Source organism: Hordeum vulgare, chromosome 5H, assembly GCF_904849725.1.
Source record: "Hordeum vulgare subsp. vulgare chromosome 5H, MorexV3_pseudomolecules_assembly, whole genome shotgun sequence".
NCBI classification, from domain to species: domain Eukaryota; kingdom Viridiplantae; phylum Streptophyta; class Magnoliopsida; order Poales; family Poaceae; genus Hordeum; species Hordeum vulgare.
Genome location: NC_058522.1, coordinates 415474555 through 415494085, shown reverse-complemented (window position 1 = coordinate 415494085; position 19531 = coordinate 415474555). Strand labels below are relative to the sequence as shown.

The 19531-nt window shown below is 42.8% G+C and overlaps 2 protein-coding genes across 2 annotated transcripts; both read left to right on the top strand.

Moving 5' to 3' along the window:
* Positions 1 to 13131: 13131 nt before the first annotated feature.
* On the top strand, positions 13132 to 19263 carry LOC123395725. Its single transcript, XM_045090752.1, has 7 exons — positions 13132 to 13856; positions 14660 to 15675; positions 15915 to 16067; positions 17335 to 17839; positions 17933 to 18165; positions 18362 to 18624; positions 18829 to 19263. Exons 1-6 carry the CDS (start codon positions 13799 to 13801, stop codon positions 18596 to 18598), a joined length of 2202 nt encoding a protein of 733 aa, XP_044946687.1. The 5' UTR covers positions 13132 to 13798; the 3' UTR covers positions 18599 to 18624; positions 18829 to 19263.
* Positions 13218 to 13921, top strand: LOC123395726 (cytokinesis protein sepA-like). The gene is made up of 2 exons (XM_045090753.1): positions 13218 to 13524; positions 13647 to 13921. The coding sequence occupies exons 1-2, from the start codon at positions 13218 to 13220 to the stop codon at positions 13748 to 13750; spliced, it is 411 nt and encodes a 136-aa protein (XP_044946688.1). The 3' UTR covers positions 13751 to 13921.
* Positions 19264 to 19531: the final 268 nt, after the last annotated feature.

The window sequence follows — 19531 nt, the reverse complement described above, 5'->3', positions numbered from 1 at the left end:
AATGCCATGATGGGTAGTATGGTGGCTGTTTTTAGGAAGGTATATGGTGGGTTTATGCACTGGCAAAAATTGTGCGGCACTAGAGAGGCTAGCAATGGTGGAAGGGTGAGAGTGCGTATATACCATGGACTCACATTAGTCAGAGAGAACTCACATACTTGTTGTGAAAGTTTTATTAGTAATCAAAACAAAGTGCTAGACGCATGCTCCTAGGGGAAGGGTTGGTAGGAGTTAACCATCGCGTGATCCCGACCGCCACACAAAGGATGACAATCAATAAAAACATCATGCTCCGACTTCCTAGCATAGCGGTTTACCATACGTGCATGCTACGGGAATCACAAACTCCAACACAAGCATTTATACCAATCCATAATTACTCACTAGCATGACTCTAATATCACCATCTTTATATCTCAAAACTATATGCAAAGAATCAAACTTCTCATAGTATTCGATGCACTCTCTATGAAAGTTTTTATTATATCCCTCTTGGATGCCCATCATATCAGGACTAGATTCATAACCTAAGCAAATTACCATGATGTTTAAGACTCTCAAAATAATATAAGTGAAGCATGAGAGTTCAACTATTTCTATAAAATAAAACCATTTCAATGCTCTACAAAGATATAAGTGAAGCACTAGAGCAAAAGACAAACTACTCCACAAGATATAAGTGAAGCTCAATGAGTAGTTGAATAATTATTTGGCTATGTGAAGACTCTCCCATCTAAGAATTTCAAATCCTAAGTACCTTATTCAAACAAAAAAAACTTGAAGTATAGCACGAAACATGTGAAGAAGCAAAAACTTAGGTTCAACTGATACTAACCGATAATTGTTGTAGAAGAAAGGTGGGATGACAACCGGGGCATCCCCAAGCTTAGACGCTTGAGACTTCTTGAAATATGGATTGGGGATGACTTGGGCATCCCCAATCTTGAGATTTTTGTGTCTCCTTAATTCCTCTCATATGACGGTTTCCGAAATCTTAAAAACTTCATCCACACAAAACTCAATCAAGAACTCGTGAGATAGGTTAGTATAAATCAATGCAAAACTTTATCATCCTCTACTATAGAAAATCACTAAAATCATTATTTTACATTGCATACTAAATGCCTCTGCATATTTAAAACTCTCATCCTCAAATGGAATCATTAAGCAACCAAACATATGCGAACAATGCAAACATAACAGCAATCTGCCTAAACAGAACAGTCTGTGAAGAATGCAGCAAGATCCATACTTAATTAACTCCAAAGAATCTGAAAAATTTCCACACTGTATAGAATTTATAATAGCATACTGTGTCCAAATTTCAAGTTATTCCGACATACAGAAAATTCTAGGGAATGTTTGCACTACAAGCAAACTTTTTGTTTTGGAACAACAACTCCTAAACTTGCAAATTAAGCATGGTAAAGGCTATTCTTAACATTTTTATTGAACTAAATGATGCAAAACATTAATATAAATAACAGCAAGCAAGTACTAATAAAATAAAATGATGCTCCAAGCAAAACACATATCATGTGGTGAATAAAAGTATAGCCCCAAGTAAAGTTACCAATGGATTGAAGACGAAAGAGGGGATGCCTTCCCGAGGCATCCCCAATCTTAGGTTTTTTGGTATCCTGGAATATGGCTTGGGATTACTTGGGCATACCCAAACTTAGGCTCTTGCCACTCCTTGTTCCTTTGGCCATCCGAACTTTACCCAAAACTTGAAAACTTCACAACACAAAACTTAACGGAACTTCGTGAGATGGGTTAGTATAATGAAGACAAATCATTCATTTTGGTACTGACAAGACAATATTCATAAATGTTCCCACACAATTCCTACTGTATCTTATAATTTCCACAATTTATATCACTTAATATAATCTATGGAAACACTAAAACAAGCAAACTATGCATTGAAAACAGAATCTGCCAAGAACAGAACAGTGTGTAATGATCTGAATGATAACCATACTTCTGCACCTCCAAAAATTCTGAAACAATTAAATTAAGTTAATTTTTATATCAATCAGCAGCAAAAAGAATCAGATCAATATCTCTCTCTAGATAGGAATGAACAATAATTTCGTGGGCGCAAAGTTTCTGTCTTTTTCAGCATGATCAAACAACTATCACCCAAACTAATCATAAAGGCTTTACTTGGCACTTTATTGAAACTAAGGCAATAAAACATGATTAATACAGTAGCTTAATCATGTTAACACACAAAAACAGTAAGGATACATATTGGGTTTTCTCCCAACAAGCACTTTTCTTTAATGCCTTTCAAGCTAGGCATGATGATTTCAATGATGCTCACATAGAAGATAAGAATTGAAACATAACGGGAGCATCATGAAGCATATGACTAACAAATTTAAGTCTAACCCACTTCTTATGCATAGGGATTTTGTGAACAAACAACTTATTGGAGCAAGAATCATCTAGCATAGGAAGGCAAAACAAGCATAGCTTCAAAAATTTCAACACATAGAGGGGAAACTTGATATTATTGCAATACGTAGAAGCATATGATCCTCTCTCATAATAATTTTCAGTAGCATCATGAATGAATTCAACAATATAACCAGCACCTACAGCATTCTTTTCATGATCTACAAGCATAGAAATTTTACTAGTCTCCACAATAGCGGATTTATTCTCATGATTAATAGTGGGAGCATTGTAAAAGACTTGAACACTACAAATTGTTTCCACATTAAAAGAGTAATGTTCAATAAAAGGGTACTCATAATTGTGACAAGTTTTATCATCTTTCTTCTTTATAGCATAACTATCATTACAATAATCATCATAAATAGGGGGGCATGCTTTCATCATAATAAATTTGATCATTCAAAGTGGGGGAACTAAAAAGATCATATTCATCAAACATAGCATCCCCAAGCTTGTGGCTTTGCATATCATTAGCATCATGGGTATTCAAAGAATTCATACTAACAACATTGCAATCATGCTCATCATTCACATATTTTATGCCAAGCATTCTATGTAATTCTTCTTCTAGCACTTGAGCACAATTTTCTTTTCCATCATTTTCACGAAAGACATTAAAAAGATGAAGCATATGAGGCAACCTTAATTCCATTTTTTATAGTTTTCTTTTATAGACTAAACTAGTGATAAAACAAGAAACTAAAAGATTCGATTGCAAGATCTAAAGATATACCTTCAAGCGCTAACCACCCCGACAACGACGCTAGAAAAGAGCTTGATGTCTACTACGCAACCTTCTCCTTGTAGACGTTGTTGGGCCTCCAAGTGCGGAGGTTTGTAGGATAGTAGCATTTTTCCCTCAAGTGGGTGACCTAAGGTTTATCAATCCGCGGGAGGCGTAGTATGAAGATGGTCTCTCTCAAGCAACCCTGCAACCAAATAACAAAGAGTCTCTTGTGTCCCCAACACACCCAATACAATGGTAAGTTGTATAGGTGCACTAGTTCGGCGAAGAGATGGTGATACAAGTGCAATATGGATAGTAGATATAGGTTTTTGTAATCTGAAAATATAAAAACAGAAGGTAAATAATAGTAAAAGTGAGCACGAACGGTATTGCAATGTGTGGAAACAAGGCCTAGGGTTCATACTTTCAATAGTGAAGTTCTCTCAACAATGATAACATAATTGGATCATATAACTAGCCCTCAACATGCAACAAAGAGTCACTCCAAAGTCACTAATAGTAGAGGACAAACGAAGACATTATTGTCGGGTATGAAACCACCACAAAGTTATTATTTTTGATCAATCTATTCAAGAGTCCGTAGTAAAATAACACGAAGCTATTCTTTCCGTTCGATCCATCATGGAGTTCGTACTAGAATAACACCTTAAGACACACATCAACCAAAACCCTAATGTCACCTAGATACTCCATTGTCACCTCAAGTATCCGTGGGCATGATTATACGATATGCATCACACAATCTCGGAATCATCTATTCAACCAACACATAGAGCTTCAAAGAGTGCCCCAAAGTTTCTACCGAAGAGTCAAAACGTGTGCCAACCCATATGCATAGGTTCCCGATGTCACGAAACCCGCAAGTTGATCACCAAAACATACATCAAGTACTCACATGAATATCCCATTGTCACCACAGATAGACACGTGCAAGACATACATCAAGTGTTCTTAAAGACTCAATACAATAAGTTAGATAACTTCAAAGGGGAAACTCAATTCATTACAAGAAGGGAGAGGGGGAAGAACATCATAAGATCCAACTATAGTAGCAAAGCCCGCGGTACATCGAGATCAAGACATCTCAAGAACATGAGAGAGAGAGAGAGATCAAACACATAGCTACTCGTACATACCCTCAGCCCCGAGGGAGAACTACTCCCTCCTCGTCATGGAGATCGCCAGGATGATGAAGATGGTGTTGGAAATATGCCCTAGAGGCAATAATAAAATGGTTATTATCATATTTCCTTGTTCATGATAATTGTCTATTGTTCATGCTATAATTGTATTAACAGGAAACAGCGATACATGTGTGAATAAATAGATCACAATGTGTCCCTAGCAAGCCTCTAGTTGGCTAGCTCATTAGTCGATAGATGATCATGGTTTCCTGGTCATGGGCATTAGATGTCATTGATAACGGGATCACATCATTGGAAGAATGATGTGATGGACAAGACCCAATCCTAAGCATAGCACTAGATCGTATTGTTCGTATGCTAAAGCTTTTCTAATGTCAAGTGTCTTTTCCTTCGACCGTGAGATTGTGCAACTCCCGGATATCGTAGGAGTGCTTCGGGTGTGTTGGGGAAAGTCGCATGGGAAACAAAAAATTTCCTACGCGCACGAAGACCTATCATGGTGATGTCCATCTACGAGAGGGGATGGGTGATCTACGTACCCTTGTAGACCGTACAACAGAAGCATTAGTGAACGCGGTTGATGTAGTGGAACATCCTCACGTCCCTCGATCCGCCCCGCGAACAATCCCGCGATCAGTCCCACGATCTAGTACCGAACGGACGGCACCTCCGCGTTCAGCACACGTACAGCTCGACGATGATCTCGGCCTTCTTGATCCAGCAACAGAGACGGAGAGGTAGAAGAGTTCTCCGGCAGCGTGACGGCGCTCCGGAGGTTGGTGATGATCTCGTCTCAGCAGGGCTCCGCCCGAGCTCCGCGGAAACGCGATCTAGAGGAAAAACCGTGGAGGTATGTGGTCGGGCTGCCGTGGAAAAGTCGTCTCAAATCAGCCCTAAAACCTCCATATATATAGGTGGGAGAGGGGGGGCCTTGCCTTGGGGCTCAAGGAGCCCCAAGGGGGTCGGCCGAGCCAAGGGGGGAAGGTCCCCCCCCCAAACCGAGTTGGACTTGGTTTGGTGGGTGGGAGTCCTTCCTTCCCTTCCCACCTCCTCCTTTTTTTTCTCTTTGATTTTTCTTCCAATGCGCATAGGGCCCTTTTGGGCTGTCCCACCAGCCCACTAAGGGCTGGTGCACCACCCTCAAGGCCTATGGGCTTCCCCGGGGTGGGTTGCCCCCCCCGGTGAACACCCGGAACCCATTCGTCATTCCCGGTAACTCCGAAAACCTTCCGGTAATCAAATGAGGTCATCCTATATATCAATCTTCGTTTCTGGACCATTCCGGAAACCTTCGTGACGTCCGTGATCTCATCCGGGACTCCGAACAACATTCGGTAACCAACCATATAACTCAAATACGCATAAAACAACGTCGAACCTTAAGTGTGCAGACCCTGCGGGTTCGAGAACTATGTAGACATGACCCGAGAGACTCCTCGGTCAATATCCAATAACGGGACCTGGATGCCCATATTGGATCCTACATATTATACGAAGATCTTATCGTTTGAACCTCAGTGCCAAGGATTCATATAATCCCGTATGTCATTCCCTTTGTCCTTCGGTATGTTACTTGCCCGAGATTCGATCGTCAGTATCCGCATACCTATTTCAATCTCGTTTACCGGCAAGTCTCTTTACTCGTTCCGTAATACAAGATCCCGCAACTTATACTAAGTTACATTGCTTGCAAGGCTTGTGTGTGATGTTGTATTACCGAGTGGGCCCCGAGATACCTTTCCGTCACACGGAGTGACAAATCCCAGTCTTGATCCATACTAACTCAACTAACACCTTCGGAGATACCTGTAGAGCATCTTTATAGTCACCAAGTTACGTTGCGACGTTTGATACACATAAAGTATTCCTCCGCTGTCAGTGAGTTATATGATCTCATGGTCATAGGAACAAATACTTGACACGCAGAAAACAGTAGCAACAAAATGACACGATCAACATGCTACGTCTATTAGTTTGGGTCTAGTCCATCACGTGATTCTCCCAATGACGTGATCCAGTTATCAAGCAACAACACCTTGTTCATAATCAGAAGACACTGACTATCTTTGATCAACTGGCTAGCCAACTAGAGGCTTGCTAGGGACAGTGTTTTGTCTATGTATCCACACGTGTAAATGAGTCTTCATTCAATACAATTATAGCATGGATAATAAACGATTATCTTGATACAGGAATTATAATAATAACTATATTTATTATTGCCTCTAGGGCATAATTCCAACAGGGTGTATCAAACGTCACAGCGTGACTGGGTGACTATAAAGGTGCACTACGGGTACCTCTGAAAGTGTTTGTTGAGTTGGTACGAATCGAGATCGGGATTTGTCACTCCGCGTGACGGAGAGGTATCTCTGGGCCCACTCGGTAGAACATTATCATGAGCTCAATGTGACTAAGGAGTTAGTCACACGATGACGTGCTACGGAACGAGTAAAGAGACTTACCGGTAACGAGGTTGAACAAGGTATAGGTATACCGACGATTGAATCTCGGGCAAGTTCTATACTGACAGACAAAGGGAATTGTATACGGGGTTGATTGAATCCTTGACATCGTGGTTCATCCGATGAGATCATCGTGGAGCAAGTGGGAGCCACCATGGGTATCCAGACCCCGCTGATGGTTATTGGCCGGAGAGGTGTCTCGGTCATGTCTGCCTGTCTCCCGAACCCGTAGGGTCTACACACTTAAGGTTCGATGACGCTAGGGTTATAGGGAATTGGTATACGAGGTTATCGAAAGTTGTCCGGAGTCCCGGATGAGATCTCGGACGTCACGAGGAGCTCCGGAATGGTCTGGAGGTAAAGATTGATATATAGGACGGATGGTTTTGGACACCGGAAGTGTTTCGGGCGTCGCCGGTAACGTACCGGGACCACCGGAAGTGGCCCCGGGGGTCCACCAGAAGGGGGCCACCACCCCGAGAGGCTAGATGGGCCAAGTGCAGGAGGGAACCAACCCCTAGGTGGGCTGGTGCGCCCCCCACACTCAGCCCATGGCGCAAGAAGAGGGGAGAGGGGGGGGACCCTAGCGCAAGTGGGCCTAAGGCCCACCAGAAGGGTGCGCCACCCCTCCTCCCCTCCTGGTCGCCGCACCTCCCCCCCCCCATCTAGGGTTGTCGCCCCTCCCAGGAGAGGGAAACCCTCAAGGGGGCGCAACCCCTCCCTCCCCCTATATATATTGGGCACTTTGGGCTGTTGGAGACACCAATCTTCCTCTCCCTCGGCGCAGCCCTGCTCTTCCTTCTCCTCCTCTCTGCCGGTGCTTGACGAAGCCCTGCCGGGAGACCTCGTCTCTCCATCGACACCACGCCTTCGTGCTGCCGGAGAACTTCCCCAACCTCTCCCTCCTCCTTGCTGGATCAAGGTGCGGGAGACGTTACCGGGCTGCACGTGTGTTGAACGCGGAGGTGTCGTGGTTCGGCACTAGATCGGAATCACACCGCGATCTGAATCGCCGCGAGGACGACTCCATCAACCGCGTTCTAGCAACGCTTCCGCTTAGTGATCTTCAAAGGTATGAAGATGCACTCACCCCTCTCTCGTTGCTGGTCTCTCCATAGGAAGATCTGAATATGGCGTAGGATTTTTTTTGAATTTATGCTACGTTACCCAACAGATGGCCACCGGAGATGGATTCCCCCTCCGACAGGGTGCCGGAACGGGCTCCCGATTTGTTTTTGGTGGCTACAGAGGCTTGCGGCGGCGGAACTCCCGATCTAGGTTTATTTCTGGAGGTTTCTGTATTTATAGGAGCGGATGGCGTCGAGAACAAGTCAGGGGGACCCACGAGGGAGTCACGAGCCCCCCAGGCGCGCCCAGGGGGGGGGGGGTGGGCACGCCTCCCTGGCGCGTGGCTTCCTCGGGACTCCCCTCTGGTATCTTTTTCTTCTGGTATTTTTGATATTTTCCATAAAAAATCATGGCGAAAGTTTTATTCCGTTTGGACTCCATTTGATATTCCTATGTGAAAAGGTCAAAAACAAGGAAAAAAAACAGAAACTGGCACTGGGCTCTAGGTCAATAGGTTAGTCCCAAAAATAATATAAAATAGCATATTAATGCATATAATACATCCAAAGTTGATAATATAATAGCATGGAACTATAAAAAATTGTAGATACGTTGGAGACGTATCAAGGGGATGAGGGGTCAAAGAGATGTGGAGGAGCTCGGGGGGGAGGGGGCTATTTAAAGCGCCCGGGAGAGCTCTGGGCGACCTTGGACAACACTCCATGATGGGGAATACGACGCGGTCACGGTCGCGACTGTTCCTTGACGGGGACGGCGCCTAGAGGAAAAATCCGGAGGGGGCACAAGGTCCAGGGCGAGGGCGACGAGAGGGAGCCGCGTGACATGGAGAGGTGGCACGAGCTTGAAGAAACATACGAGAACAGAGGACCCCGTATGCCAGAGCACGACATTTGCATGCCACACATGTGGTCACTATGTGAACGCGGTGGTGACACGCGCTGTGATCGGCCGGACCATGTCTGAGTGATTGGTCATTCACTAGAGAATTCCAAAAAGCAAAGAAACAAGCATATGGACACAAGATGTGACCACACGAAGCTTGAAGACAGTAGAATAACATGGTGCTTGTTGTTTGGTGGGGTAGCCACAACTGGTGAATGAGGCCGAGCTTTGGCCGAGCTTGATCAACCACTAAGGTGACCATCTTGGCCATGTTTCAACTAAAATGGAGATGCCTAGCTCGTACTTGCTCAACAATGTACACTGCTGGTCAGAAATGGAAAATAAGAAGAGCCACTCACATGCTTGACTGGATTGAGCTGGATTTTAGGGGATATGGTATATTTTGGCATATGAATACACTACAAAAAATTCATACCAACTAGATACACCAAAATGGTACTTCCTTCATAATGCATCTCTTTGGACAAAAAACTAAGAAATTTCTAGAGAAAGATTGGCTCAATGAAATGATCTCAAATTTGGAGGAGGCAAGAAATATGGGTAGGATAAAAGTGTGGTAAATGTTCGGCAATAATAAATTAATATAAAATATAGTTGATTCACAAACTGAAAATCTGACCACAAACTAAGATTTGATGCTGGGCTCACATGGATGATCGAGAAATGCTCAAATTTGGAGGAGGGCTGTTATTTGAGCATATGAAGGTCATGTCAGAATTTAAACTCCTATGGATCATCCTAGCTAGTACCTCCTTCACAAAGTTCCTTTCTTGAGGGAAACTTTGAAAATTAGTTGAGGAAAATTTACTAGGCAAATGTTGTTGAATTTTGGCATGATGCCCCAATATGGATAGGAAAGAGTCCACAATTTTTTTTGAGGGGAATCAAGAAGATAGAAGTGACACTTCCTTGAGAAAGTGCCATTGAGGGCAGAATAGGAAAAGGAATATTGTTGAATTATTGTTGAGCTAGACAAGGAATGATTTTGACATATTTGAGGAAGACATGACCCAAACAATTTATGAGAATTATTTGGGAAATTTGGGATAGACAGAAATATAGGTTGCTTCACAACCTAGAGCAAATACGGTTACTCGTTTAATAGGAAAAGGAATATTCCCAAGAAAAAGAATATTAAAATAGGTCCAAGATGAAAAATGACATGGTCTTGTGAAGGATTTGAGAATGACAAGCCACTTTGAGACTAAGAAGAGATGATATTCCCAAGTTTCCAGGCCACAGAGCCATAGAAAAGAAATTTCAAATAAAATCTTAAAGAATTTCAGAAGAAAAAGAAAGGGCCAAAATCGAGGGCCTCACATCCTTAGAGGAAACTAGGTAGTGTTGAGAGGGGCAGATAGATACATGTGAAGTTGCTGCTTCTGTTTTGTGAATTTGGTATATTATGTTTAGTTTGTGAAACTGGTACTATCTTTTGTGAATTGCTGACATGTTTAGTTTGTGAAGCTGGTAGGATCTTTTGTGAATTGTTGACATGTTTAGTTTGTGAAGCCGACGTATTTTTTATTAGCTAAATATGACATTGTCGTCGTGCAACCCTGTCCAACTCCATAGGTATTTAAAATACTGCTGGCGTAGTCTCCAACGCCATCACTAAATTCTAATGGTGGGCAATAATTTTTTGCTGGTGCTCGTAAGCTCACGAAGTTCACAAAGCTCCGTGAACTCAAAATTGGACTCATAATGGGTGGGGTTGATCACACTCTCGCGTGTGTAGGGTCTTAGAAATCCAATAGACGTGTTGAGGAAACTTGTGGCATGATGTTTGATGTATTTAATGGCTCCCATGGAGAGAAAGTTGATCTAAGTCGTGATGTAGGTGATGAGGATCCTTCAGAAGACATCATGACCACGAGCATTTGGTGATATTTCCCATGGAGCAAGCTCCACAACAATGATGAAGGAACCTACAACACCATCGATTTACCATCAAGACTCACACCACATGAAGACCACATTGCTCAAGATGTGCCCATCATGCAATACAAGAACAAGACACTCCACAATAGAATGCACAAGATCACCAAGAAGACCAAGTTGTTGTGCAAGATCAATAGCAAGAAAAAATCCCGTGATCATCAAAGCACAAGATCAAGCTTAAGATGGAGCAAGTACATCAAGTGATGAATCTTAAGATCCAACTGCGGACGAACAAGATGAAGATGGTGGTTCAAGTGACGATGAAGATCCTTAAGTTCCACCTCCCTCCATGCCTTTTGTGTCCGACTGGGTTCAAGTTGACAATGTCTTAAGCGAATTGTCACAAGAGGTAGTCACTTGTAAACGATTCACTAACTTTTGCGCCCGCTTATCATTTATTTATAATTTTGAACCACTTAAGGTACAACAAGCCTTGATGGAACCAGATTGGTTGTTGCCATGCAGAAATAGTTGAACAACTTCACCCGCAATAAGATGTGGTCATTGTTAGGAGGCTAATCGGAAAGGGTTATACCATCATTAAAACCAAACACGTCTTCAAGAACAAACAAATATGAGTATGAAGCGGTCAATAAAAACAAGGCAAGATTAGTAACACAAGATTTGTCCCAAGTCGAAGGCTTCTATTTTGATAAAATCTTTTCCCCCATACATACATTACTCCAACACTACAATCATAAACAACATTCTTGCAATGATACATACATGCACACAACATTACAAATATCTCATTTTGTATTGTAATCAACTTGACCATGGAGCAGGTTGGAGCTAGAGATGCAATGCGTCGAACTATTTGCATACTAGACTTATGCTGAATCTGAACTTTTTATGGAATGCTTAGATCCCACGTATTCTCGCCTAACACTAGCCTTCTCATAGCTTCTTCCTCATGAGAGTTGTAATTTTTACTAAAACAAATAATTGCCCTTTCCGGGCTTCACATGAGGTTCAGGAAGAAGGGAAAAATCATTAATAATTTCGACTTTTCCTTTTAATTTTGTATGTCCTTTTAGTCACGAATGTGTGCGCGCTATCAAATTTCTGACCAATAAAACCCTTGTAACACAACTGTGATGCCGTGTGGGATACGCTCATCGACTACCATGCATTAATTGATAGTAAACTATCACTCTTATAGAAGTCTAGCAACTGGCAGTGAAAGAATTTTCATCTATGCAAGGGCTTACCTTTTTCTTCATATCGGATCAAGAGTACCCTGAGCCGTATCAAATCCCACGAGAAAGGCCATAAAATGAAGATTGTGCATGGTATAGACGGGACCCCCGCAATGAAACCCCATACAAGAGAGGTCCGACGGAAAGCGTGAGACGACGTGACAGTGCGAAAATATCGAGGCGAGGCCACATAAGGTAGAAGGGCATCGGGTACGACACCGTCGACGGAACGCCTAGGGGTTGCTAGGGGCCAGCGAACGCAATCGCGGTGGGGTTGACCCTAGGCGTGGGGTGATAACATTCATTGGTGCATTGATTTGGATGAGGACGGTGGCAGCAAAGGGGTGCGATATGGGGAGAGGTGGGTGGGTTGGGTTGGGGGGAGGGAGGGAGGGGGCGAAGAACCCTAAAGGCGTAGACCTAGAAAGTGTATACCACCATGGAAGCGTGGAGATCTAACCCTAAACCTCTGTGTGGGTTAGAGGTTCCCTCTTAGTTCTCGTATGCACGCCGAGTGTTCTCGTCCAGATACACCCTAGGTTTCTTGTGTGCTTGCTTGCTGCCTCCCCGCTCCTCTCGCCGTGGCGCGATGTCGCGCCCACCCGCCGCCGCCCATACCATGCATTAATTGATAATAAACCATCACTACCTATAGAAGTCTAGCAACTCATAGTGGAAGAATTTTCATCTATGTAAGGGCTTACCTTTTTGTTCATACCGGATCGAGAGTACCCGAGCCGTATCAAATCCCACGAGAAAGGCCATACAATGAAGAGGGTGCATGGTATGGACGGGATCCACTCAACGAACACCGTACAAGCAATGTCCTATTGAAAGCATCAGACGACGTGACGGTGCAAAAAAAAATCGAGGCGGGGCCACATGAGGTAGAAGGGCGTCGGGTACGACACCGACGATGGAACAACAAGGGGTTGCTAGGGGTGAGCGAACGCAATCGCGGCGGGTTGACCCTCGATGTGGGATGGTATCATTCATCGATGCATTAATTTGAATGGGACGATAGCGGCAAACACGTGCGACATGGGATGGGGTGGGGGAGAGGGGACGAAGAACCCTAAAAGGGTAAACCTAGAAAGTGTAGAGTGTAGACCACCATGGAAGCGTGGAGATCTAACCTTAAACCTCCCTCTGGGCTAGAGGTTCCCTCTTAGTTCTCGTACGCACGCCGAGTGTTCTCGTCCAGATCTGCCCTAGGTTTCTTGTGGGCTCGCTGCCTCCCCGCTTCCCCCGCCGTGGCGCGATGTCGCGCCCACCCGCCGCCGCCCAACCCAACTCCACCGTCGCCGCCCAATTCAATCAACCGCTGAATGCTGCGCCCCCCACCCCCAGGCCCAACCCTGCCCCGTTCGCGGTTGCTGGTCCCTTCCAGCCCCTCGGCGTTCCGCGGCCGGCGCCGTTCCCGGCGCCCTTCTACCACACGTGGCGGCCGCCGGTATTTCCGCCCGTCTTGCCACCCGGCGCTTTCCGCGGGCCTCGCGTATACCAGCCTCCGCCACCACCGTCGGGTGGATTTCGGCCACACACAGGCACCCCCTTTAACCCGTTCGGTAGGTTTAATTATTGCGGCGAGCATTGTTGACCCCTTTTGCTGGAACACAATTTTTGGAACTGACTTGAACAATTAGAAGGGATGGCTGATCCAGATTCTAGTGGTTTGTTCTTTTTGCAGGTAGAGATTTGGTTTTAGAATGTAGAAATGGCCGCATTTGTATTATGATTCACAATTTTGTGTTGACTGACTGCTTCTCTGTAACAGTATTGGTTGTGCCGTGATGCACTGCCATACGAGAAAGGCGAGCCTTGTTTGTTTCAGAAGATCTAATGATCTTACACGACCTTTGGTGTGTTTTGGTTTGCTTCCACGACCTTTATGTGTTTGGTAATGCTTATTGTCTGTCTTGTTACATTAAATCAAATGCAGTGCACAGTATTTCGGTGGTCTAACTGATTACATGCTGTAGCTTATTTTGTTGCTTGAGTTAGCGTGAATATTGTTTACATACTTATTCGTACCGTGGACAGTTGCAAACTTCAAATGTGACATTTCCGAAATGCGTGCTATATTACTTTTAATTTTTATGTTCAAGCCATCCCAGCCATTTTAATGAGAGGCCATTGATAGCAAACATTTTGTAAATATTTCGTACGTTGTGCTGCATTTGTTATGTTACCATGATCTTTCTGAGTTTTGCAAATGGTTGCTACAAACTATTGTGTTTGGTTAGGTTAAATTTTGGATATCTACATAGATCTGCCTCCAGGTAGCAGAAGTCTGAAAACTTCATAAATACAATGCTGATTATTTATACCGATAGCAAGATATTTATATGTTTTTTAATGCTGGGCAATGTATTACAAATTTGCTGTCATGTACAATCCCTCTAAATTTTGAGAACAGAACCTATCAGAGCACTTGTAATGTTTTCTCTCGGGCTATTCTGCGCTGAACTTACTTGCATGTCTATTCTGAATGATCTTAACCTATTCATAGGTTCATTTCCTGTATTTAACTAGTTATAAGTTATATTGTCTCTGTTTGGTCGCCAAGTTGATTTATCTGTAAGGACAAATCATGCATTATGTGTTTTGGATTACTGAAGTCTTATTAATATGGCAGGAGGATTTTTGTATTTTTTTTCTGCAGTAGATCCTTGGGCATATCACAGTTTCCTATCTGTGCAGGGCTTCTAGGCTTCCGTCCAAGCCACACATATCCTCCTGTTAGTGTGTTATCACATCAGCGGCCAGCGGTAATTGATGGATCTTTCAGTCCTGGAGCCATGACTAGACCGCCTATCACACCTGTTCCTCCAGCTGATGTTTTTGGTCCTGGAGCCGTGACAAGACCACAACCACTCATCGAACTTGTTCCTCCAGCTAATGTTTTTGGTCCTAGAGCCGTGACTAGACCACTTACGACACCTGCTCCTCCAGCTAATGTTTTTGGTCCTGGAGCCGTGACCAGACCACCTATCGCATCTGTTCCTCCAACTAATGTTTTTGATCCTGGAGCCATGGCTAGACCACCTATCACACATATTCCTCCGGCTAATGTTTTTGGTCCTGGAGCCGTGACTAGACCATCTATCGCACTTATTTCTCTAGCTAATGTTTTTGGTTCTGGCGCCATGGCTAGACCACCTATCACACATGTTCCTCCGTCTAATGTTTTTGGTTTTGGAGCCATGGCTAGACCACCTATCACACCTGTTCCTCCAGCTAATGTTTTTGGTCCTGGCACCGTGGCTAGACCACCTATCACACATCTTCCTCCAGCTAATGTTTTTGGTTTTGGAGCCATGACTAGACCACCTATCACACCTGTTCCTCCAGCTAACGTTTTTGGTCCTGGAGCCGTGACTAGACCATCTATCGCACCTGTTCCTCCGGCTAACGTTTTTGGTCATGGAGCCATGACTAGACGACCTATCACACCTGTTCCTCCAGTTACTGATTTTGGTCCTGAAGCCGTGACTAGATCTCCTATTGCACCTGTTCCTTCAGCTACTGATTTTGGTCCTGAAGCCGTGACTAGATCTCCTATTGCACCTGTTCCTCCAGCTACTGATTTTGGTCCTGAAGCCGTGACTAGATCTCCTATTGCACCTGTTCCTCCAGCTAATGAGCCACAATTTAAAGTATATGTTGGCAAGATTGCATCAACGGTGGAAAATGATTTTGTTCTTTCTCTTCTTCAGGTATTGTTAAATTTGCCTCTTGTGAACTTATAGTACTTATGTCCTACGCTCATAAGATGATCTCTTAATAATGCATCGACCTTTTAGATTCTTGTAAAGCATGTTACACAATATTTATATGGATAAAAGCTAGTTAATTGGAATTTATAAAAGGAAAAGCTGTGAAGTATTAGATGACATATGCTTTGAAACTATGGAGTAGACAGTGATGTGTGTATGTGCCTTATTTTTTGCTACAGATCTGTGGGCATGTAAAAAGTTGGAATCCAGTCACAAATCCAATTGATGGAACTTGTACTGGGTTTGGCTTTTGTGATTTTGAATCTGCCGAAGGCTGCCTTCGTGCATGGCGGTTGCTCAACAAGCTGAGTATTGATGGTCAAGAGCTGTTGGTATGTACTCTGCATGTCATTTATGCTTGCAACATTCATAAATAAATGTGCAGATTAAGATGTATGATTTCTTGGAAAGGAGTTAACCTAGTTAGATATGTTATTATTGGATTGACAATTTATATTATGATTTTTGCAGTACATGACATCTCTTTTGTGGATTTAGGTCATTTTGAAAAATATTGTGCTAACATCAGTATAAATTTAACAATTGAATTGGGAGAATAGTCTCACATCCATGTGGCCGGAGGGGAGCCATCAGTGGTGGAGCCAGTTAGTCGTGGGAGCCCGGGCAAAGCCTAATTGCTTTTAGGTCAATGAAAATCTGCCTATAAAATCATTATTACCAAGCTCTTGGGTCGCCTGGAGGTGGCTCTGCCACTGTGAGCCATGATGACTTGGGGAATTCGGTGGAGTGGTGGGGAGCCGCTTGGTGCACCTCTCTAGAGTGAGAAGATGGGCTGACAGGTGGGCCCATGAACCAGTGAGTGGAGAGATGATTTTGCCATGTGGGAGCCATAGGGTATTTTGATTATTTCATGCCCCACTAGTTGTCAAATGGACGGCGGGGTGGCTTGTGCATAATTGGACCTAACAGGAATAATACTTCACATAGTCTTGAAACTGAATTTGCTTTGAAACTAGTGGTCTCGGTGTTAAGTTTTGTTAGACTTAATTAATTAATTAATAGTGAATGATGGTTTGATATCTTGAAATTTGGAAGCCATGTATGAACTTTGTGCATGTCACTGAAGTAGGATTGTTGGCTTGACAGTTGACAGAACTATTAATGATTCTATTCTTCCAGTGTTGTTTGAAACAATTGCCGTGTAGATCATATATATTCAAACTTCTGATAATATTTGAGAAAGCATCTTAGTACCTCTGAATTATTGATTACAGTGGGTTGTCTATAAAAGGAAGTTATCCTTATAAAGTTGCTTATCGTTGATGTTATTATGCTTAAAAATCAACTGTGACCTTGCAGCTTTCATTACGAGCTTTAACATTTGTATGCTCTTCTCTTTAAATGAGGAATTTGCCACCTTTGGAATATTTTTGGATGAAGCTAATGGCGTAGGAGAACCTGCATTTGGAAAAAATGAACCTTTTCATTTCCGTTTTGCTTTGTTTACAAATTTTGCCTGAGCATTAAAAAAAAACTTTGTAAAGCTTCCATTTGCACCCCCTCCTCCCCACGGGTCCTCAATCTCGTGAAATGCTTATTTTGTTCTGATCCATGCTTATTTGTTGGGTTTATAAACAGCTTAATGTCAATGAAGCCACGAGAGAGCACCTTCAGAAATATGGTCAGAATAGTACAGAAGAGAAGGCCAATGAAGCAGATGAGGATGCTATGCAAACGATACACGGTATGGTTGAAGAGAGAATGAGGAGTAAACTTCCGGGTTCACCAATCCCGCCCGTTCAGGTATCTGCAAGCATCGCTGATGAGATAGGCAATGGTGATACAAGGAGTGATGCACCGGAACAAAGGAAAATCAGGAGACAACGTGAAAACGAGGAACATTTAAGGGATAGTAAAGTTGTTTGTTTGCAAGGTTGGAAAGATAGAGAAGTGACTTCACCTGGAAAGTTTTCTCTGCAAATCGATGCGATATCATCAATGTATGTTCCCATGGAGTGTGAATCTACAGTTGAGCACGAGAGGAAACGCCAGCACAGGGAAAGTGACTGTATTTCATCAATGCACGTTCCCATTGAGCGTGAATCTACAGTTGAACACGAGAGGAAACGTCAGCACAGGGAAAGTGAGTGTTTTATTTTTTGTTTCTTAATCTACAACACCTTCTCCGTATTCTAGTTATCTCGAAGTTGAATTTGTTTTTTGCTTCGTTGGACAGGAGATGTGTTTCATAAGAGAAATGGTGAAGGAAAGGACATTGTATCTGTATCAGGACTAGTCTCAGATAAGCTAAACAGCAGTACCCCAGGAAAGAGAGTGAGTTTTGAATTGCAAGCTACATCCAAGTCAGGGAACAAGGAAACTTTGGATGAAGAACAGTTGCTTGCTGCTGTCCCTAAGACAAAGGAAGAATTATTTGCTTATGATGTTAATTGGGCAATTTATGATAAGGTGAAATAGAATTATCTACCTTTTCCATTTTAAATTTCAGTACTTGCAAAAGATGTTTGAATTATGTAAATGCGATATGTGAACCAGTCAATTTGTTGCCTTGCAGACCATGTTTTAAATATGAACTCCCATCCCATTCTTATACCATCAAATACACTTTTTTTTCCCATCAAATACTCTCTTTTTTCTCTTGCAGCATGGATTGCATGAGAGAATGAGGCCTTGGGTTTCAGAGAAGTCCACTGAAGTTTTCGGCGAGGAAATAGCAGAATTTGTGGAATATGTTGTTGCATCAACCAAAGAGCATGTTGATGCACCAAGAATGTTGGAAACCCTTGCATCTCTTATGGATGATTCTGCAGAAAATTTTGTCCTCTCGTTGTGGACACAGCTGATATTTGAAATTAAGAAAGTTGAAACCGGATTAGCATGAAGACCAAGGGAATGCCACAATGTCAGGTTTGTTTGTTCTCTTTTGAACTTTGTTTTGTTAAAAAAAACACTGTCAATTTTGATTGTCTTCTCCTGTTTCCCACTTTTAAGGTCACCTGTGACTTGTGACATTACTGAAGCACTCCCAAGTCAATGCAATTCGAACTTGAGCTATTGTTAAGATACATAATTGAATTACTGACATTCTGTATGTGCTGCCGCCTTTCTTAGTTCCTTGTTGCTCAAGATCGGTGGGTAATCTCAAAGCAATCGGCTCAGTTCCTTCTCGTTGCTTAAGGTTGGTGGGTAATCTCAAAAGAGATTGGCTGATGGCGACCCTCCCTGGCTACCTATTAGCTGCAATTGTTGATATCTTGGAATGAAGCAGTCAATCTGGGCACTGTGTTCTGGCTATCCTGAATCTTTTGCTGATGAGTGTAGATAGACTTTGCATGTTGACATTAACAGTGAGCTGTTGGCGAGATTAGTTTGTGTTGTAAGTGGAGAAGAAGTGAAATGGGACTCTTTCAGCGTGTCCCCCATGCGGGGAGTCTCTTCATAGATATGTAAAATTGATAACACATATTTATTCGGACTTGCTGAGTTTTGATCCTCCAACAAGATTTGTGCTGTTGTCGATAGAATTGTAAGAGCTATGTTGTGTTATGAGCTATGTTGCTAGTTTTTCTTTCCTTTTGAATCTAGTTGTTTCTACGTGATGGTCATTTCAGTGTTTTTATTTTTGGCTTTCGCACACCCTTTCTATCTTTCTTTTCATTTTTTCACTTCGTCCGAAATTACTTGTCACATACATTGATAAAAATAAATGTATTTAAAACTAAAATACATCTAGATACATACATTTATAATAACTATTTTTAGAAGGAGTAATAGTTTATTTTATTTTCAATTTTTGTCTGCCTTTTTCCATGCA

Coding starts and splice junctions, on each gene's coding strand:
- LOC123395726 (XM_045090753.1), top strand. CDS start 13,218: ATGTCGCGCCCACCCGCCGCCGCCCAACCCAACTCCACCGTCGCCGCC. Junction 13,525..13,646: donor CACCCCCTTTAACCCGTTCG/GTAGGTTTAATT, acceptor TTCTTTTTGCAG/GTAGAGATTTGGTTTTAGAA.
- LOC123395725 (XM_045090752.1), top strand. CDS start 13,799: ATGATCTTACACGACCTTTGGTGTGTTTTGGTTTGCTTCCACGACCTT. Junction 15,676..15,914: donor TTGTTCTTTCTCTTCTTCAG/GTATTGTTAAAT, acceptor TTTTTGCTACAG/ATCTGTGGGCATGTAAAAAG. Junction 17,840..17,932: donor GAAACGTCAGCACAGGGAAA/GTGAGTGTTTTA, acceptor TTCGTTGGACAG/GAGATGTGTTTCATAAGAGA.